General features: G+C 43.9%; 1 protein-coding gene across 4 annotated transcripts in view; it reads left to right on the top strand.

Annotated features, from left to right (window-relative positions):
- The window catches only part of RABGAP1 (RAB GTPase activating protein 1), an 81,803-nt gene that overhangs the window by 10,343 nt on the left and 49,762 nt on the right, over positions 1 to 21,698 (top strand). For 3 of the 4 annotated variants that reach the window (XR_007245958.1, XR_007245959.1, XM_048513457.1), the window contains exons 3-13: positions 1,579 to 1,816; positions 2,334 to 2,538; positions 4,016 to 4,190; positions 5,149 to 5,303; positions 9,929 to 10,039; positions 11,387 to 11,453; positions 12,681 to 12,783; positions 13,957 to 14,126; positions 18,285 to 18,459; positions 19,579 to 19,672; positions 20,124 to 20,274. Coding sequence is in view for 1 of the 4 variants with exons in the window: in XM_048513457.1 (XP_048369414.1) it covers positions 1,579 to 1,816; positions 2,334 to 2,538; positions 4,016 to 4,190; positions 5,149 to 5,303; positions 9,929 to 10,039; positions 11,387 to 11,453; positions 12,681 to 12,783; positions 13,957 to 14,126; positions 18,285 to 18,459; positions 19,579 to 19,672; positions 20,124 to 20,274 (1,644 nt within the window). In the remaining 3 variants the exon portion in view is untranslated. Of the gene's footprint in view, positions 1 to 1,578; positions 1,817 to 2,333; positions 2,539 to 4,015; positions 4,191 to 5,148; positions 5,304 to 9,928; positions 10,040 to 11,386; positions 11,454 to 12,680; positions 12,784 to 13,956; positions 14,127 to 18,284; positions 18,460 to 19,578; positions 19,673 to 20,123; positions 20,275 to 21,698 lie in introns of those variants that run through there. The other variant, XM_048513456.1, reaches the window with a different exon arrangement.

A 21,698-nucleotide genomic window follows, 5' to 3' on the forward strand; every position in this document is an offset into this window, starting at 1 on the left:
TCTCATAAAAATCTTTGCGTACCATTCCAGAGCCAGCATGGTGTAATGATTAGAACATTGGACTAGGATTCGGGAGTTCCTACTTTATTGTGAAAGCTTTCTGGATGACATTGGTCAATTACTTGCTCTCAGCCAAACCTACCTCAGCCGGTTGTGTAAGGGTAAAATGGAGGGGAGAGGAGAACAATGTAAGCAAATCAGTTCCTCATGGGTTATTCAAAGTGCAGCAAAAGAGATTCCACCTAAACATCAGAAAAAACTTCCTGACAGTAAGGGCTGTTCGATAGTGAAATACGCTGCGTTGGAGCATGGTGGAATCTCCTTTGGAGGTTTTTAAGCAGGAGTGCTTTGATTGTGTGTTCCGCAGGGGGTTGGACTTGATAGCCCTTGTGGCCTCTTCCAGCTCTATGATTCTGTTTTTGCATTCCACCCACCCATCTAATGTACTCTAACTGAACAATTTTTAACAGCTGTATTTGGCTGGATACGGAGTCATATTTGGCGCTAGAGCCACTGGTTGGCAGGTCCCTGATCTGTGATGTCTGTAACTTATCTTTATTCCTTACTGGTGCAGTGACTGCAGTGCACTGCTGAGCATCCTTTCTGACCTTTTACTGCATAGGTGTCAAACTCATGGCCCTCCAGATGTTATGGACTACAGTTCCCATCATGGAAGCATCCTGGCAGGGGATGATGGGAACTGTAGTCCATAACATCTGGAGGGCTGCGAGTTTGACATCTGGGTTGTATTGTATTTGAAGTCCACAAGCACTACTTGAATTTTCTTGGATTTTGGGTATGGCTGAGTGCATTGGTTGCGCAACAATAGGCTGTCATAAGAACATAAGAAAGAGCCTCCTGGATCAGACCAGAGTCCATCTAGTCCAGCCCTCTGCTACTCGCAGTGGCCCACCAGATGCCTTTGGGAGCTCACATGCAGGAGGTGAAAGCAATGGCCTTCTGTCCTGCTGCTGCTCCCGAGCACCTGGTCTCTTAAGGTATTTGCAATCTCAGATCAAGGAGGATCAAGATTGGTAGCCATAGATCGGCTTCTCCTCCATAAATCTGTCCAAGCCCCTTTTAAAGCTACCCAGGCTAGTGGCCATCACTACCTCCTGTGGCAGCATATACCAAACAGCATATACCAATCACATGTTGTGTGAAGAAATGTTTCCTTTTATTAGTCCTAATTCTTCCCCCCAGCGTTTTCAATGTATGCCCCCTGATTTTGTGAGAGAGACAAAATTATTTCTGTTTTTCTCTTTTCTCTCTGTCGTTAGACATCTTTGTGAGATGGACAGTGCAACTCTTGATGTTAAACTCTTTCCGTTTTTCCAGGGAGAAGAATAACACACACTATTATTTCCATGCACATTTTTAGATACTGTCCATAATGATGGTCACTCGCAAATGCGACAAAGGAATTGTGGGTGAGGGGAGGCGAATATATGTGAAGCATTTGGGCTACTTTGCCCTTACTGTTCAGCTGTTAACTTTGTGAGTGTTGGTAACTGGTGGTTTTGAGTCAGGCTCTTGTTTGCCCTTCTTTTGCAGAACTTGTGTTTTTCCCCCCCTTAGATTATAGGGAATGGGAGTGAGCAGCAGCTGCAGAAGGAGCTTGAAGACGTCCTAATGGATCCCCCCATGGAAGAACCATCAAATGACCAGGAACACGAGGAGGACTCTCCCCAGGCTGATGGAGAGGGAGAAGAGCCCGTCCTCCTTGAGGCCTCGGCATCCTCCACCATTAACCCTGCGTCCATGGCAGGGCCGCAGAAACCTGAGATGAACCTGCCGGTGAAACCCACACAGGGAGGTGAGAGGATTTTGAGGGAGACGGGAAGGCAGGCACATGATGAACGCCCAGATCCAGAATGTAGTTCCCTGGATCACTTAGGCTTTGTTCAGATAGGAGAGCAAGTAATGGCTGGCCTTGTTTCTGATCCCTGTTTTCAGATGCTACATGACCTCTGGCTGCATGAGAGAGGGGCAAAGGGGTGAGCAGAGGCATTTACGTAGGGCCATAATGTTTCATTAGGCATTGCTCACTGGTTTTCAGTCTCCCATTGAAGCGTAAGGACTGGGACCTTGTGATTTGTTTAAAAGTGGTAGTTGAAATTCCCAGGGCACTGAATACTACATGCATCAGTTTTCATGTTTGCGTGGCACTGTGGGAAATTCTGAAATCCTGGAGAATCTCGAGCTTAGTTCTCCACTCCTCATAGCCAGCTTGTCTTGTAATACTTGCTTTTTTCACATCTGACTTCTCCAAGGATGATTCATTCCAGAACCCACGGCTGCAGTCTGACTTAAGTCTTCCACTTGTCTTGCAGATTCTGAGGATTCGAGCCCTTTTACGCCTGTGGCTGATGAGGACAGTGTGGTCTTCAGCAAGCTCACTTACTTAGGCTGTGCCTCAGTCAATGCCCCCAGGAGTGAGGTGGAAGCCCTGAGGATGATGTCCATCTTACGGAGCCAGTGCCAGATTTCTGTGGCTGTGACCCTTTCGGTGCCCAATGTGTCCGAAGGAACTGTGAGGTACCTGTCTTCTGGGAGAAGGGAGGAGGGTTGATTTGGTGCGGGCAGTGCCGTTTTGGTTAAAAGCTGCTGCCCAAGAGATTAATTGCTACAGTGAGCTTAATCCAGTTACCATTCACTGTGGGATTTTTTAAAAAAGTTTGCCTCCTGTGATAAAAGAAATAAATCATGGATTATGATTTAATAGTTATTTAGTGATCTGTCCCATCCTTCTGCCAAGAATAATGGCCCAACTGGCTTACAAGTCTCAACAGTATCAATGTCAAATTTAAAACAACAGCAACAACCAAACCCAGCAATAAAATAATTTTTGAAAGGCACCTTGAAGCTAGATGTTGCATGAACCAGTTGGCTTGAAAGATGAAAAAAACAGGTGCCAAAGTAAATTGGTGTGTGTGTGCGCGAGGGGGGAGGGGTAGCAGTGTGGAGCACACAGATGCAGAATTCAACTGACAGGCAGGTTTTTATAGGCAACTGATCTTTAAGCCATTCTTACCAACTGTTCTTACTAATAAGGTCAAGGTCTTCATGGTTTCAAACATAACATCAGAAAGTGACTGTTGTGGGTTTTCATGGCTGTGTTACCATGTTCTGGTAGTTTCAGCTGCTACCATTTTACCTGCATCTATGGCTGGCATCTTCAGGGGCATGTCACAGTAAGAAGCGTATCTCTCCATGGAACGGTGTGCAAAGAAATACATCTCACTGTGTCATGTCTCTGAAGCTGCCAGCCATATAGGCAGGTAAACATTAGGAGCTAAAACTACCAGGCCACAGCCACGCAGCCCAGAAAACCCACAACTGTGAGTCTTTGATGAAACATTGTAACATCAGAAACATCCTTTAAGCGGAGGGCTTGCAGTTTCGTGTCTTGGGTTCAAATGATCAGGCCAGCTCTGCTCACAAAGATTGGTTCTCCTGCCAAACCTTCAGACCTTGCCAGCAAGGAGAATTTAACACCAGTTTAAATAATGCAGAATCTTCCTGGACCAAGCCTCCCATCTGAAGGTCTTCTGCATAGGAGGAGAGGGGACATAAGCCTGTTGCAGAGCATAGCTCAGTTCTGCCTAGAGGTTTCCATTGAACACTTCTGCTCAAAGATGGATTATGGGCAGCCACTTGTCAATCTGTAAATTATTGCAGTATGTTTGTGTCTGCATATAGCAACTTGGTAAGCTAGTCTGTATGATTCTGCCAACTGGTGAGAGTTGTCCTTGATTACCTGGATTCCTTGTGAAGTACTAAAGTGTAGAAATGTTCTCTTTCTTTCGTAGAGAGAGGAAGTAACCTCCACGGCAGATTCTTGTTAAAAGATCATCTGTGCCAGACTGAAGGCAGAAAGCTTGGCATCTAAAGGAGCTTTCTGCATTCTTGCCATATAAATGTTTGGCCTCAGCCTACCTAAAACTGAATCGTTGCAATTACCTTCAGTGCTTATAATTTTTCACTCCCACCTTGCCTCCCCCCACCCCCCCAGGCTGCTAGAACCTCCAGGAAACACTGAGATCGCAAACTACCCCATTTACAAGATCCTCTTCTGTGTGCGAGGGCATGACGGGACTCCGGAAAGTGACTGCTTTGCTTTCACTGAAAGCCATTACAACTCAGAGCTCTTCAGAATTCACGTTTTTCGGTGTGAAATCCAAGAAGCTGTAAGTTAAACATTTTCGAGGAAGTTTTGTGGGCAGATCCTCTCATAGAAGTTTACGCTGACAGTTGTCATCTTCAGCTTCCAATTACTTGGGCTGGGAAATGAGTTTCAATATCAGCAGTGAAATACCATTTTTCTTTATGTTTATTGTGTATTAAGCTTATTAAACTGTGACAATGATCATGGACTTCTGCTTTCCATCTGTTAAACCAATGGCATTGCTGGAAAGGATTAAGGGGATTCTGTCCTGGGAGGCAAAGTAATTTACTAAAATGACAGGGTGCAGATTTGGGACCCAAACAGCCACAGTTTCTATGTGCTCTGTTCAGTTTGGAGTACCAAGTTCCCATTAAGGTATTGACCAGACTAGATGGATTTTGGGGGGTAGGGTGGGGGACATATAACAAAAGTGCTAAAAGTACCAGAAGCCCGAGGAACTGGTTATACTCATCTTCCAATAGAACAAACTTGGGGAATGTTGGCACTTCTATTTCACGTGTTTCTTATTCCTTACTTCCTGGTCTGCTCATGGCTTCTCTCAGCAGCTTACAAAGGAAACATTGAACTGTGATCTAAAATGGCAGAAAAATGGAATAAACCCTGGAAACTGATGTCAATCATAATATAACTAGAGTTCTAAAAAGCCAGCATCAGGTGACCAGTGTGAAAACCTTTCTGTAAGGGAAGACATTAATTGACTTCCTAAAGGTGCCCAAAGAGCAAAAGTTGGAATGAGTTTTTCTAGAGAGGGATGTCCCAGAGGAAAGTGATATAATAGAGGACAACTCTCTGATCCTCAGAGCTGCCATCCTGGAGTGGCAGGATCTCCCCAGCATATCCCAGAGCATAAACGGGGCAGGCAGACAATGGTTCATTGTATCTACTGAGCACTGTCTTTGGGTGCTCCCACACTTTCAGTTGCCTTGTAGCTGTCTGTTAATCTCTCTCTCTGTCTGCAGGTGAGTAGAATCCTGTACAGTTTTGCTACTGCCTTCCGTCGTTCTGCCAAACAGCCCCTTGCAGCCCCTGTAGCTCCACTGACACCAGACAGTGACATTTTCACTTTCACAGTCTCTCTGGAAATAAAGGAAGATGATGGGAAAGGCTATTTCAGGTAACGTTTTCCTGTTTTTCCTCTCTTTTCCTCAGCTAAAACTTTTAATTTTCTAAAGTCTGCATAAAGCGCATCTTCCCAAATCAATTTTGGGGACTTAACTGCGATATGTTTGTTCTGGCCTTTATGATTTGAGCGTGGCTTTTATTTGTTAGATGTGATGTTTGTTATGGTCATTTGGACTGGATTCCTTGGAAATGGGCACAAATAGAAATATACTCAGAGGACTGGAGTTGTCTTGTTGCCATCAGAGAGCAGCACCGTGAAAACTGCAGCTCTGCACCCAGCAAACTGTTTTATTGTTCAGACCTTTTAGCTGTATGAAGCAAACTGGCCTACAGTGGCCTTTTGTGAAACTTCTTGCTTGCTAAGTTGAGATGCTAGGAAAGGTTGAAAGCAGCAGGAAATTATGAAGACCCAATGTGAGATGGATTGACTCTAGAAAGGAAGCCACAGCCTCAGTTTGCGAGACCCAAGCAAGGCTGTTAATGAAAGGGCGCTTTGGAAAACCACCTTGTCAGAAGCGACTTGCCGACACTTTGGACGCACGCAAGCTCAGATTGTTGTGCCAAAAAAAGGCTTTAGGTTATCTCAACAGGCACCTTATGGTTAAAAAAATTGGTTCATTTATTTTTTATTTATTTTTTATTATTGGTTTTATATACCGCCCTCCCCCTGAGGGCTCATGTGGGCTTATGTTAAATGTACAAGAGAGAGAGCCAGTGTAGTATAGCAGTGAAAGTGGCTGCTGCTGGAGATCCTTGGTTTCAGGCCTCCAATGGCCATTAAGCTCCCAGGATGACTTCAGACCATCTGCACATTCGCTGCCTAACCTGCATCAGAGGATTGTTGTGAGGATACAGTGGAGGAGAGGAGAAGCTTGTAAGCTTCCTGGAGCTCCTTGGAGGAAAGGCACAATTAAAATGGTTTTGCTTTTGGGCAACAGAATGCATTTGTTGGATACATGCCATAGATAATTGTGTCTTGTGCCTACAGGGACTCTGTTGCTTTGAGCCCACAGGCTTTTGAGTCACAGCCTAGAAATGAAAAAACATGCATTTCTCATATGTTTTGCCCAGAGACAGTCTTGATTTCCCTTTGTGGGTTCCCCTGTCCTAGTGTAGTGGTGCCCTCGTGTGTCAGAGTGAGCAATAACAGCCCAATGTACACAAAAAAGGTAGTTCTCTGAAAAATCACGACTTTGTCCCTTGACAGAGATTGGATGACATGGGATTGTTGCTTAAAAGGTCCACCCCATTGTTATCATCACAGATGAGTTCACCTTTCATCTTATATGACAGCTGAGTTGCCCAAATTCTGCTTCTTAGGGTAGCCACAAAATGTTTATTCATATAAACCTTATGAGGAGCTCCAAGCCAGGGACTGTAGCGCAGGCAGTAGTACATCTGCTTTATAGTTAGAAAGGCCATGGTTCAGTCTCCGGAATGTTCTCCATTTAAGGGATTGCTGGCAGCTGGAGAACAACTTGGCTTGGGCTCTGGAGAGCCTCCGCCTGTTGGAGTTACATGGGCAGATCATAAGGCTGTAACATTACTCAGTTACATGGGAAGATCATAAGGCAGCTTTCTATTTCATTATTGTGCCCATATTGCAGATGAGGAATGAGGTTCGTGTATTGGCCTGATCCTTGAACCTAATCACCCGTATAGAAACCTAATTTTCTGCTTAGGAGATGGCACTGTCTTCCTTCCAGTTGTGTTTTGCCATCTTGTTCCAGATTGCTGTTAGTTCTTGGGTCTGGTCTCCACAGACATGGTGCTGTGACATGCAGGCATGGATTCTTCTGCCTCTGTCCACTCCCCTGAGCATTTATTCTCCTAACTGCTGAGTTGCCTTTATCACAGAGTGGTGTGCTTGCCAAGTGGTCTGAGAACTCCAGGCTGCTGGCTGCTGGCCATAGCAAGGGCAGTGTTTTCTGTTCTGGAATTTGTCAAGGCAGGTTTTTCAAAATTATTTAAACTAACGTTTTTAGTAACTTTGCTGTTCTCTGTTTCTGTACAGCCGCTGACACTTTTTTGGCTCAGAAATTTGATCCCTGCGTGTTAACCCACCCTAAAGTTTGCTTTGAATTTTAGATGTGACAAACTCCCCTGTTTCTGCCCAAGGTTTCCTATACAAAAAGCCTGGGTTGTCATTGATCAGAAATTTTTCCTAGGTGACCAAAAGTTACCCTTCCTAGCAAGTAGGTATTGACTGAGAGCTCTTGATTTGAAGCACATTGAGAAATTAGGTAGCTCTTTACATTGACCTTCTCCCCAGACTGTTAAGCACTGATAGAAATGTGTTTGTTTGCTGAGCCAGTACTTTCATCAGCAGATGCCTCCTGCTAATAGTTCTCCTATTTGAATCCTGTTCTGCATCTGAACTGTACCTGATAAACGTAAGGACTCAGTAAATTGTTTTAATGCAGTCTGCTTGTATTTACCATTTCCTTGCACTGAGGCTGGGTGGGGAGGTATAGAAGAAAAGTATGAAACAAACTATGTGTTTACATTTGCAAAGCACTTGTAGCAGAAGCCTCCTGCAGAAGCCCTTCTTGTGTGTGTGTTTTGAGGCATGTGCATGGCTGCCGAGATGCTTTTTAAAACAAGCCTGCCAAGTATAATAAATTGCCTCTGAGCTTCATAGGTTTGGTGGCTGATATTAACACATTAGGTTCAAGTTGAGCTGAGTATTAGAACCACCTGACTGGAATTGAAAATTGGGAGTGAGGGTAGGAAAGGAGAGAGCAGATATAAAAGATAAAGCAGATCCCACTCAAAACTTACTGTTTTGTTGTAAGCAGAGTCCATGTTGGGCAATAATGAATGACTTTTATCTTTGGTCACTTGGAACCTGTGGATGAGGGGGCTGTCAGCCGTAATTTCTCTACAGCAGGACCTAGTCTTTTTCTAAATGTTTTCTGTATGTTCTATATTTTTCTGTAGTACGTTGATTTTTTAAAAAAGAGAAAAATACTTGTTTCCCTTTTGTGTTTTTTAGTTCTTGCAATTCCAGAACAGCTAACATGGAAAGTGCGTGGAGTAAAGCTGAAGATCAGAGATGTTGTTGTTCCCAACTGTTGTTTTTAAATGCATACATGGCAAAATTAGTAATGTTTTTTGTTCTAAGACTAGTAACTTTTGTGGCTTGATCATACAATTGATTCTCCTTTGAGAGGGAGGGTTCTGTTTGGCTGTTTTGGTTTGCTTGTTTGTGGTTGGTTTTATTGCTAGTTTTTGATTATCGTTTCTATTGTTTTAAAACTTTGAACATTAATAGTGAACGGTGCCCCCAAAATCTACTATGCCGTAAAACAGATAAGTACAGTTATGTACAAACTAGTGAACTTTTAAACCTGTTTTTCAGGCTCTCAACATGAAATATATTTTTCATTGGACTTCTAAAGAATTGTTAAGTCATTTGGGGTCTGAATTTTGCTGGATATTTTATACTGGTCTTTTCTATTCTGTTTGCTTTTCTCCTCCAGTTGCTGGTTATACTTTGATGGTGTTTAAATATGATTTCTTATTCTGGTTCTCTTATTTTAAAAAAAAACATAATCCCAAAGAGGTTTAGATGAAATGTTTCAGCAACTAAAATTGGCCAGATTCATTCATTGTCTTAATTCAGAAAACAGGATTATTTTTCTTCAAAAAAAGATATTTTCAATCTTTCTTTTGCATCATCTTCTTTCTCCAGCTTTTATTCAGCACTCCTTATTTGTCCATGATGCATTGGCGTAGCGCCAATGGGGCTGGAGTGATGCCTCAGGCATGTGCCAGTGCAGGGGCATGGCTGGGGCGTGAAGGGGCAAGGGTGTGGCAGGGGCGCAGGGCACGCATGTGCCGTGGGCACAGTTCCCCCTCACATGCCTCTAGCACAGTTCCCTCTGGATGACAAGCCATCTCACTGTGTCCAGAGTTTTCATTATCATAAATTTAATTTTTTCAGGGGGAAGTTTTTCTCCTCTTGAGACTGTGGAAACTGCTACTAGCCAGTGCTGTGCTTTGAACTAGATCAGGGGTCTGCAACCTGCGGCTCTCCAGATGTTCATGGACTACAATTCCCATCAGCCCCAACCAGCATGGCCATTTGGCCATGCTGGCAGGGGCTGATGGGATTTGTAGTCCATGCGCATCTGGAGAGCCCCAGGTTGCAGACCCCTGAACTAGATGGACCAGTGCACTAACTGAGTAAAATGTAGCTTCATTCAGTAATGAGACACACTTTTTGGAGCCACTGCAACTTTCCAGAGAGCATTAAAACAATTCAGGCAGTTCCGTATTTATAGTTTATTTTAAATATCCATACCTTGGGCTCAGTCCCTTATGGTTCTCAAGTTGAAAAAATGAATATTCAGAATTGTATGACTGTGGGATAGGCTGTTTGTGTACAGCTTCATTTGTGTCCCTAGTTGTAGTCCTGAGGGTGCTTTAGATGTCTCTTGGGAATCTCATAATCTCTTGTAGTACATTGAAACCTCTTCCAGTTTTCTGAATAAAAAGGGAAACAGAGAAGGTTGTATATGGGAACAATGAATTTTGCACACTGATCCTGTTCTTCATTTTTGAATAATTGGAGATAAATGATTCTCTGAATGTTTTTCCCTCCTGTTCTGACAGTGCTGTTCCCAAAGACAAGGACAGGCAATGCTTTAAACTGCGCCAAGGAATTGACAAGAAGATTGTCATCTACGTGCAGCAAACGACCAACAAAGAACTGGCCATTGAAAGGTAAGACAGGGTCCCTAAAAGTGCAGTGACTTGAGGCACGGCCAAGGGCTGGCAATTCTTTCCCTCCATGTTGTACACAGTATTTTATGGGGCAGGTACTGAAGACTTTAACCTGTCCTTGGCCCATTCTGAAAATCAGAATTATGTCATAGTTTTCCCCAAAGCACCATGGAAATCTTTCTGCCTGCCCATGCTGATAGGTAGTTGTTAGGGAATCCTGATATTTTAATGTGTTGATGGGTTTACGTCCTGCATCCTATTACGTAACCAATGGTGGCATACATGGATTCACAGCTCTCCTATTTGTAACTGACTAGACCAGGGTGCACAGCATACAGCTTGTGGGCTGCATGTAATCCATCAGACCAGTGTTGTGTGGCCTGTGACTGAATCCCTTCCCACAACTTCTTGTTGAGTTCGAAAGAGTTTCCTACCCCAAAAACACTACTTCTTTCATCCTGGGGGTGTAGGGGATGAAGAGATTTGAACATCAGTAGGCAGAATTAGGAAGCATCCCTCCATGTTTCACTGCTTCCCAGGAACACAAAAACCTGCAGCAGGCAGATTATTGTCGAAGGCTTTCACGGCCGGAATCACTGGAGTGCTGTGTGGTTTCTGGGCTGTATGGCCGTGTTCTAGCAGCATTCTCTCCTGACGTTTTGCCTGCATCTGTGGCTGGCATCTTCAGATCCTCTGAAGATGCCAGCCACAGATGCAGGCGAAACATCAGGAGAGAATGTTGCTAGAACATGGCCATACAGCCCGGAAACCATACAGCACTCCAGACAATTGTTTCTCAGCTGCATTCTGATCCCCCATCACCCACACTCATGGGAAAATTCCCTGTGATGCAGTGCAGATTGCCCTGTTAGGGGAAAATCTGAATGCCCCCTTTGAGGCAAAAGAACAGTTGAAATGTGGAGTTCTGACACCGCTGCCCAATAACAGTTAGTGAACATAATGAAGCATTGTCCTATGACACAGTGGCCTTATTAGATCTAGTCCTTTTTTCCCTTTAATTTTTTATTTAGTTGCTGGATTTTGAGTTTTTCCCCTTGTTCTTTTTTCTGTTTTTTAAAATAATGTTTTTTTTAAAAAATCCTTTTGCTTCATGTAGCTTTTAATTGTGTGCTCCAGGGCTAGACCCGAATCTTTAGCAATGTTGCCTGTTTGTCATCTTAACTGTATCTTGAACTGAACTTCTTACGGTTCTTCGATTGGTGGATTAAAAAACCTATAAGGTGGTTTCCATTTGTTGTGCCTCTGTGTGTCTGCTTTGCTATCATTTTTGTTTCCTAACATTGGATGTGGAAACGCTTAACAAAATTTGACTGACCTGTTTTACAGATGTTTCGGCCTCCTCCTTAGTCCTGGGAAGGATGTGCAAAGTGGCGATATGCACTTGTTGGACCTGGTAAGGAGTACTTTTGTTAATGGTATCATTAAGGGTAAAGCATAATCTTTATATCTTATTCTGATTGTGGCTCCAGAATAAGGATAAAAAAAAAATCTCCTTTAAGCATCTATGTAGAGGGTTCTGTTTTTTCTGCCAATCTCTTGGTTTGTAAAAAAAAAACCCTGAAGCATTATTTGGGGGGGGGGTGGTTAAAAATTATTTCAATACACATGATGAACACAGACATAGATGTAAAGCATAATTTCATATTCTTACAGTTTGTATGGAGCTTACCATCTAAAATTGACTTAAAAAAATTACATTACCCTGTCGTTTCAATATATCTTCATATCTATCATATTTATCATAACACATATATTGCCTAGATCTCTCTCCTATTTTGGTTTAACTTTATTCTTATTTTTCAGCTACATGATTTTTTAAAAAATCAATTTTTTCCTTGAAATCCTGAAATTGGTCCGTTATGTATAAAATATTTGCCATTACCACATATTCATTCATCATTACCACATTCATTCAAGTCTGGATATTTTTCTGCCTTCCATTTTGTTGTATATATTACTCGATCACTGGGTTCAGCTGCGATCACCATATAGTTAAATAATTCATTATATATTTTTGGAATATCACTGAGTCCAGTATTTAGTAACAAGCCTTGTACTTTTTTAAAAAGCAACCAGAAGCAGAGGTGTGGTGTCTGTGTCCATGCAGACCTCACAACTCAAAGGACCAGTGACTGAGATCTTGTGAAATCATGATGTGATTACAGTGAGAATTAGAAGAAGAAGAGTTTGTATTTATATCCCCCCTTTCTCTCCTGTAGGAGACTCAAAGGGGCTTACAATCTCCTTTCCCTTCCCCCCTCACAACAAACACCCTGTGGGGTAGGTGGGGCTGAGAGAGCTCAGAAGAACTGTGACTAGGCCAAGGTCACCCAGCTGGTGTGTGTTTGAGTGCACATGCTGAATTCCCCAGATAAGCCTCCTCAGCTCAAGCGGCAGAGCGGGGAATCAAACCCGGTTCCTCCAGATTAGAATGCACCTGCTCTTAACCACTACGCCACTGCTGTTAAGTTGAGAGAATGTGACTGGGCCAAGGTTAATCAGTCAGTTTCATAACTAGGTGGAGATTTGAACTTGGGTCTCCACAGTCTTATCACGCCAATCAGTATAGCGCTCTTTAAAAAGTATAGGCTTTATTTTGCTATGCCCCATTTGCTTTTAGGAATCTATGGGCAAAAGCTCTGATGGGAAGTCTTATGTCATCACCGGGAGCTGGAACACAAAGTCTCCACATTTCCAGGTGGTCAATGAAGAAACCCCAAAAGGTTTGTGATTAAGAGTTTGTTGACTGGGTTATCTGAGATGCACAGGGTGTTTCTTTCCAGATTTGGAGGTATGTTTTTGGAGTACTTGATGCTTTCCAGAGGGAGGCAGTTGCTGGTTGATGGGACATTGTAGGATGTGGGCCAGACAGTGGACAAGAATTAATTGGGAGCAGGCACAAAAGTGGGGTTTCCAACCACAACCAATGGGGACCCAGAGAGGGGTTTTGTAAAGCTTATCTTCTTATCGATTCAGTGAAGGAGTGACGGTGTGAATTATAAGCTGCTGACTTACAAGGAATTGGGAGACTGATATAAACATCTTAGAAATCCTTCCTAACCAAACTTCCCCTCCAGGATTCTCTAAAATTTCAGGGATTTTTCACAGAATAACTCCCCACTGTCAACCTCATGGGACATGTTCAATCCTCAGCAAGCTGTAAAAATACGCTTCCCATTCTTTGGTTAAATTGTAGGGTCATATTTTTTTTCTGCATTTCTGGAGAAAGGCCTTGAGGTGTGGAGAAACCCTTCATGTATTTGTGGATGCCCTGTCTTTGAAACATGCACATTATTATTAGAGATAAGGGAGGAACCTGTGACTCAGCGACAGGGTATATGCTTTGCATGCTTAACAAAAAAGAACTCAGCAGATATTGAGAAAGACCTTTCTTTGTGCCTGAGGTCCTATAGAGCTACTTCTAATCAGAGTAGACAATCCTAACCAAGATGGAGCAATAATCTGGCTCACCATAAGGCAGCATACGTTCACAGTAATTTTTATCCTTCTCTCTTCAAGGAATTCACGGTTGTGTGCCACCCACTCCTTTCATTTTATTCCCATAAACAGCCCTATGAGGTGGGTTTGTGTTTCGAGATCATCCAGTAAGCTTCATTCCAAAATGGGGAATGAAATGCAGATCTTCCTGCTAGCTCTCTTATGCTAAATGCAGTGCCTGCTATCCTGATGGCAAGAAGTAAATGTAAAATGTGCAGCTCAAATATGGTTGAAGTTCTTCATACTTTTGAGTATGCTGATATAATCGTTTTCAGCCCTAGGCATGAAGGAGACTTTTTCATTCAACAAAGTGACTGAGCAAGCAGCTAGGAAAAATGTTTTTGTCTCATGTGTTTGTTTGTGTGTGTGTGTGTGTGTGTGTGTGTGTGTGTGTCTAGACAAAGTGCTATTCATGACCACGGCTGTAGATCTGGTGATCACTGAGGTGCAGGAGCCTGTCCGATTCCTGCTGGAGACCAAAGTCCGGGTGTGCCCTCCCAATGAGAGACTCTTCTGGCCTTTCAGCAAACGGAGCTCCACAGAGAACTTCTTCCTGAAACTGAAACAGGTAATACTGTGCTGTGGCTTCCAACAAGGCCTCCAGCCAGCACTCCCGTTTTTTGCATGGCTGTGTTGGCTTTTGAATTGTTCTGCACCCCGTGTGAAAAGTGAACGAGTCAATGGTAGAACTGGGCACACGGCTCTGATGCTTTGCAAAGGTGCTTCTTTTGCTGCCTTGATTTCCTTTCTTCTACTTGGGATAATTGGCAGGGGCACATTTCAGTTTTGCTGCAGCCCTGAAATGGTCAGGGCCCCATCTGTCTAAGAGTTCTTAGTGGAGTCTCCTTCTTTGGAGGTTTTTAAACAGAGGCTGGATGAACATATGTCGGGAGTGCTTTTATTGTGTGTTTCTGCATGACAAGGGGTTGGACTTGATGGCCTTTGTGGTCTCTTCCAACTCTATGATTCTATACCACACACTCCACAGAGGTATCTAGAATCTCTTCTCAAGTTTGGGGGTGGAGGGTGTGCATGCATATACAAGGTGGGAGGTAACTTAAATGCTTGTACTTAAACTTGTTTTAAACGTTTGTATCCTTCAATTCCCAACATTATGTTCTTGAGGTGGCTTGCAACATAAAAAATTTAAGAAATGATGACTGACTAATGTAGTCCTTTTAAGCACTTATAATCCCCCCCCCCCCCCCCCGCTCACTCAACAGTTTATCAAGGTTGTTTTAAAAATCCGTTAAAAACTAGTTCAGAAGCAGTTTACACAACAGCATGGCAGTAACAGAAGTAAGGAGCAACCACTGAAATAAGAAATAAATTAACTACTCTGGGAAGGGAAGGAAATATATGCACAGACTCCCTTCATAGGCCTCTGTTTCTGTTTCAGTCAGACCAGGCCACAGTGATACTTGCCACAGTCAGCTCAAGATTGGACTATTGCAACACACTCTACACAGATTTCCCTTGAGGGTGCTTTGAAAACTTTAGGTTATACAGAATTTTTCATTTTATTCAACTAGCCTCCCTCTTCATTACAAAGACTCTCAAAGACCTTCTCACATATTTAAAACATTGCATGGAAAACTGGATGGATGGATGGTTGGATATTCAGCAGTGTTGACAGTCCTGGGTTCAGTCTTTATCCTTTCCAGTGGAAGGGCTCTTTAAGAAAAAATGTGTTGCATGGAACCCTGGAAAGCCAATGCCAGCCAGAGGAGGCAGTTTTGCCCCGTGGACCCAAGGAGTTGATACAGTAGAAGGCAGCCTGATATATTCAAGGGGCAGGGAGGGATTCTTATCTCAACATAAGAACATAAGAAAGAGCCTGCTGGATCAGACCGGAGTCCATCTAGTCTAGCACTCTGCTACTCGCAGTGGCCCGCCAGATGCCTTTGGGAGCTCATGTGCAGGATGTGAAAGCTATGGCCTGCTGCTGCTGCTGCTCCCGAGCACCTGGTCTGCTAAGGCATTTGCAATCTCAGATCAAGGAGGATCAAGATTGGTAGCCATAGATTGGGAGTTTGTGCATATATTTTGTGCACAGATATCCACACGATCATTGCAGGCACGCATCCATGGCCAATGACAAGGTACATTAATATTTGCCTGGAGGATGATCCCAGGTTCAACATCTTGTTAAGATGAAAGGTTCTGAGGAAGTCCTTTCTTTTCTGGAGAGACACTTTGTACCCTGGTCTCCAGGACTCAGCTAGATTGACCAGTAGTGTGACTTGGCTTTGTGTGTTCATATCCTTCCCAGTTTTCATCTATGGATTACCCCCCACCCCAGTCCCCAAAAAAGAAGCTTGGTTGGTGGGCCACTGTATGAGACCCTGCTGTTTTTCAAAGACGTTTGGCAATTCTTGTGTTTTTACTGAAGCTCGCTAGAAGTCTTCCTGTGCAGAAATGTTGGGCCACCCAGCATGCTTCTTTGGAGCCTTTGGTTGTTGCTGTTTGAGCTTTATAGGAGAATATGCTAGGAGTGATGAGGTGTCTGTTATTGTGTCCTTGTGTGAAGCTGTGTGTGTCTTCTTTGGCCTATCTCTTTGCATCTGTGCTTATCTTAGAGTTGGAGTCTTAAGAGGTACCTCTTCATTGCAACACGACAGAATCTCTCTGTGCCCCCAGGGGCCTCTGGCTGGATAGCAACCTAGGAGGCAAAAGGAAGACGGCTGTTGTGCACCATAGACTCCCTGGCATGCTAAAAGGGGAGAAGTCTCCAAGATCATTGCTGTATGTGAGAGGCAAAATGTCGAGCGAGGCTAACAATTGGTTCTGTTAGCTATAAATATTTCCCCACTGGAAAGGCACAAGCTTGTTAACTTGAGGAAGTTTATCTTGCTGAGCTAATCCTGCCTCCTTTGTCTCGCTTGCCTTGCATCCATTGTGTGACCCTTTTATCTCATTCGCCCTTGATTTGTTCTCAGGCCCTGACCCAACTTTATGTAGGCTCAGGTTCACTTGGCGGGCTCCTTGGTTTCTCTCATTTTGAAACTTTGTCGAAGAGGCTTTGCCTCATAATCTCCGAAGGGAAACAGGTTTCTACAAACATACGAGCCCATTCAAAAACAAACAAAACCCCCAAAGTGCAAATGGTTCCAGGTGGCTTATCTCTGCTTACTAACATTGTCATGGGGGAGTGTGGTAGAAACGAAGCACTCTTTGCAGTTTATGCTAAGCCCAAGGGTCACGTTTATTTTGAAAGTATTTCTGCCTGGAAAATGTTGTGATACGGGTGAGGCAGGAACTTCTGAGGAGATACAATCAGGAAAAAAAATCAGACTGTGCAAGAAGCCTTCTCAGACCCTTATAGGCTGTTTTCTGCCTTTCCGTGTGCTTCCTTTCTCTTTTCATTCCTGCCTGTTGTTTCAGCTACTTTAATGTCACAGAGCGTTCGGAACGTTTTCCACTGTAGAATTTGAAAAAGTAGATCTGCTTCTGTGAGGGGCAGGAGGAACTGAGATGGGGAAGGCTGAAGGTTGGAAGACTGAATGAGAAAGAGGGTCACGGAGATGCGGGGGGGGGGACTAAAGGAGAGGATGACAAAGAGAAGGGTTTTTTAATCCCCCACTTTTCTTTACCATACAGAATATCAAAGCAGTTTACAATCCCCTTCCCTTCCCTTCCCTACACAACAGACACCTTTTGAGATCAAAGCAAAGTTAGTTTTTAATGCCCCAATTTTCTCTTCTGAAAGGGATCTCAAAGCAGTTTACAATCACCTTCCCTTCCTCCCCCACCCCTACCCCCCGCAAACACCTGGTGAGGTAGGTGAGGCTGAGAGAGTATTGAGAGAACTGCAACTAGCCCAAGGTCACCCAGCAGGCTGCATGTGGAGGAGTGGAGAATCTAATCTGGCTTTCCAGATTAGAGTCTGCTGCTTATGTGGGAGAGTGGGGAATCAAACCCAGTTTTTCAGATTAGAGTCTGCTGCTCTTAACCACTACACAACTCTGGCTCTCTAGAGACAGGAGGGCGAGGGGGAGGCAACTTGTGCTGAGTTGACTTGCTAAATTTTTTTCCACCTTGATTGGGAGAGGAGTCAGGTTTCTACTTTTAGGTGAAATAACCTTGGCCATTGCAGAAAAGCCCTAGACTTTGCTTGTGTCACTATGGTTGATTGTCTTCCTGGAGCTGTTACCTTTAGTTGTGGTGAATCCTGGGTCCATGTCAGCTTTTGTAGAATGTTTAGTCAGTGAACAAGAGGAGGAAACAAAATTGCTAACACTTTCCCCTACCCAAAGCAAAGTCTTGGCTTCCCTCCTGTCCTTGCTAGAAAAAGTTATGCTGTAATGATAATGCCAAAGGAAATTGGTGCATATTGGTCTAATTTGCATTAAAAGTGTATTTGTTTTGGGTTGTCTGGTTCTTCAGCAGTGTTCTGGTTGGTATCTTCACTCTTATGCCTTTTGAAAGGAAGAGAGAAATTTTGCTGCTGAGCTCTGGACTTGAAGTAAAACTTTGCTGTTGGAATTATGTTCTAGTTACAAGAAATCTCCTGGCCAAAGTGGCACATGGGTTTTAAGCACATCCTTCCAGAAACTGTATAAGAAAGTCAAGCTGCCACCACTTTGGAAAATGGGAAAACACTCAGAATTTCCTGTCTTCCATCATATCTCCTGAGATGGACAAGAATCGTCTTTGCTGCAGAGAGAAGAGCTTTCTTGACTTTTCCATAATTTTTCAAACCAGACATTTATTATATACTTTTCAGATAAAGCAGAAGGACAGAAAGAGCAGCACAGATACACTGTATGAAGTCGTGTCCTTGGAAAGCGAGTCAGAAAGAGAGAGGAGAAAAACTACAGCCAGTCCAGCACTCCGTTTGCCTCCGTCTGGATCCCAGGGCTCCATGATCCCATCTCCACCAGAGGATGATGAAGAAGAAGGTAAGTAGTGATCGACCATGGCTTACTGGGGGTGGTGGGAGGAGATGGGACAGACAGCTTCTTAGCACTGCTAGGAGTCATGGACAGGATTAGGGTACCAACTGATGGTTCTGATGCAGGGAAACTTGAAAAGGCTGTTTTGCGCAGGCTTGAACATCAAAGACCTTTCTGAGTGCTTGTGCCCTCTGCTCATAAAGTCCCATTTTGCCACACCCTCCTTTTACAATAGCTATCCCAAAGTGTTTGAAATTTTATGAAACCCCAATGGTTTGATTGAAAGAAATCTTTGATGTTATGTACAAGCCTAATCAGCAACTCTCTTTCGCACGGAGCCCCCTTGTGGGGAGGGGAGGTTTCTGGTGGAGCCCAAGGTTTGGACTGTAGCAGTTGTGTTCAAGCCACAAGATCATAGCTGTATTTCCGGAAAGCAAAAACAAATGATGTGAACGGGAAAAAGAAGTGATGTGAACTGGAAATTGAAGAATGGAGCACCTGGTGTGTCTTCAGAAGACCAAGAGTACAAATAACTCCAGCAAAATTACCTTGGATTGCTGGTGTTAGGGGGGGAACCGAAGAACTGCTGCCTAGCAGAGTGCATGATTCTGAACAGAAGGGCTGATGGCCTGACCTGCTATGAAGCGGTTTTCTGCAGTGAAACCTGTGCTCTGATTCAGGGCTGATGTCAGCAGATGGTGAGGCAGGGCAGCTGCTGGGGCCTGAAGTTTCTGGTGAGGCCCCTCCCTGTTGTTCAGAATAGTCTGTGGGTAGGTCCTGCTGCCCCAGTGGCTGCTGCCTTTGTGCTGGGCTGGCAGCACTAAAGAGGAAGCAGATTTGATTTGAACGTTGCTAATTTCTGAAGCCCAGTGGAGAGAGTTTGCACTGTTCATCTTGAACAGAGAGCTTGTTTTTCCTGTTCCTCATCCCATCAGGCACAGTACATGGGTAGTTTATCTTTTTGGGGGCTGGGGGGCTTGATCCCTGCTGTTCTGCTTATGTGTATAATATTTGCACAGAAAAACATGGCTCAACAGGTGCATCCAAAGGAGGTGTTTCCCCAAGGAGGGATGGTTGTTCTCTGTTTCAGCCTCTTCCTCTCCTTGACTGGACTGTCTTTTGCAGATAATGATGAGCCTCTTTTGAGTGGCTCAGGTGACGTTTCCAAAGAGTGCGCAGAAAAAATCCTTGAGACGTGGGGAGAGCTACTGTCCAAATGGTAAGCAGTCCCTCCCCTTCCTTCTGCTCCTCTGTAACGCAACCTGTAAGCATCCTTTCCTTGCAGATAACCAGATATTTCTTTTTTCCAGTTACTTGAGCTAGTTGCCAATATTATATGATGATGAATTCCACAACTTCACAGACCCCAGACATCTTGTATCTCCCTCCCCTCCCCCCCCCCGCCCCGCTCTCCTTATAGGTGTCTTCATCCTGATTCCTGGGGGAGGGTGTGGCTCAGCCTCTTCCTTGGTGGCCATTTCAGTGGCGGGATGGTACCCAAATTTCCCATCCTCCTCTTGCAACATGTAAATGAGACAGGGGAGACCAAGGGTGACCTCGGAGCCATGTTTAAGATAGGAAGGGCCGGGTGAGCTGGGGGTGGTCACCAGTCCCATGTGCTTGGTGTCCTGGCTGCCAGGTGTAAAGTACATTTCTCTCCTCCCTCTCAGGCATTTGAATTTGAGCGTGCGACCAAAAACTCTGCCGACATTGGTAAGAAGTGGAGTCCCTGAAGCACTAAGAGGGGAGGTTTGGCAGCTGCTCGCAGGATGTCACAACAATGACCTTCTGGTAGAGAAGTACAGGATTCTCATTACAAAGGTAAGCCAATGGGTTTGCTTGCATGTGTTTTATAACAATTGGTTCATTATATAGAAAACTGCTGCAGGTTATCTGTGTTTTTTTTTGTGGAGGGTGCGGGAGTGGAGTTTTGCAATAGTGGATTATAAGCTGCATCATGCCACCATATACTTACAATCAAATCAAATGTAAAGTAGTAACAAGTTCTAGTACAATCCCTTCCTGGATTGTAACCCCCCCTCAGTCTGTGTGTATGTGGAGAGGTAGTCTTTGTTGCCAAAACAGAGAAACCTTCCCTACACTAGTTAGGCATTGGGGAAGAGTATTGTCGAAGGCTTTCACGGCCGGAATCACTTGGGTGCTGTGTGGTTTCCGGGCTGTATGGCCGTGTTCTAGCAGCATTCTCTCCTGACGTTTCGCCTGCATCTGTGGCTGGCATCTTCAGAGGATCATTGCAATTGGAAGCAAGGAGCTATTGGGGAAGAGTGTTCACTGGAGCTCATTCTTCCTCCCATGTTGTCTCTGCATATGCATTCTTGAAAGCCAGCGTGGTATAGTGGTTAAGAGCAGGTGGATTCTAATCTGGAGAACTGGGTTTGATTCCCCACTCCTCCACTTGGGTAGCAGAGACTTATCTGGTGAACCAGATGTGTTTCCACACTCCTATGTTCCTGCTGGGTGACCTTGGGCTAGTCACAGTTCTTTGGAACTCTCTCAACCCCACCTGCCTCACAAGGTGTCTGTTGTGGGGAAAGGAGCTTGTAAGCCACCTTGAGTCTCCTTGCAGGAGAGAAGGGAAAAAAGTGGGATATAAATCCAAGCTCTTCTTCTTCTTTACTTCAAGCCTTGACAAAATTTTCTTTGGCTCCCGGAGCCCACATGGAGATTTAAGAGTGGGACTCACTTTCAGGGTTTCAAATGTATTATAATCATATTTTCTAATAATTGCTATCACAACACCTAACCTTTTCAGTTGATCGTAGTTTTACTAGAGTGAAAGTAGCAAAAGTGTTATATGTAAATAAAGGTAAACATTGGTTGTCATCACCACAAGGAAAAGCTAACCTTTAGCTGAATTTCTTTCCAGTTCCTCATAATTCCATTATTGTTTTTAAAAACCTCAGTTTAACTTAATGTTGGAGCCAATAAAGCAAGCAATTGATTAAGAAGTGAATTTATTTACCACCGTTGAATGGTGTGAAGTTTACATATAAACCCTCAAGAACAAGATCTTCATGCAGGTTTTTTTTGCCATACAACAAAACATTCTAATGCCGAATGATAAATATTGTTTTGTGCTTCCACTGAGAATTGCTGACAAATGCTACAGTAAAATAATTGCTGAAAGTATGAAGTAAAACAATGACATTTCTTTGTGCCATGATGAATTTGCATCTGAGATTTGTTGAGCCCGCCTTTACACAGGTATTCAAATATGAAACTCC

Source organism: Sphaerodactylus townsendi, linkage group LG12 (assembly GCF_021028975.2).
Source record: "Sphaerodactylus townsendi isolate TG3544 linkage group LG12, MPM_Stown_v2.3, whole genome shotgun sequence".
Lineage (NCBI taxonomy): Eukaryota > Metazoa > Chordata > Lepidosauria > Squamata > Sphaerodactylidae > Sphaerodactylus > Sphaerodactylus townsendi.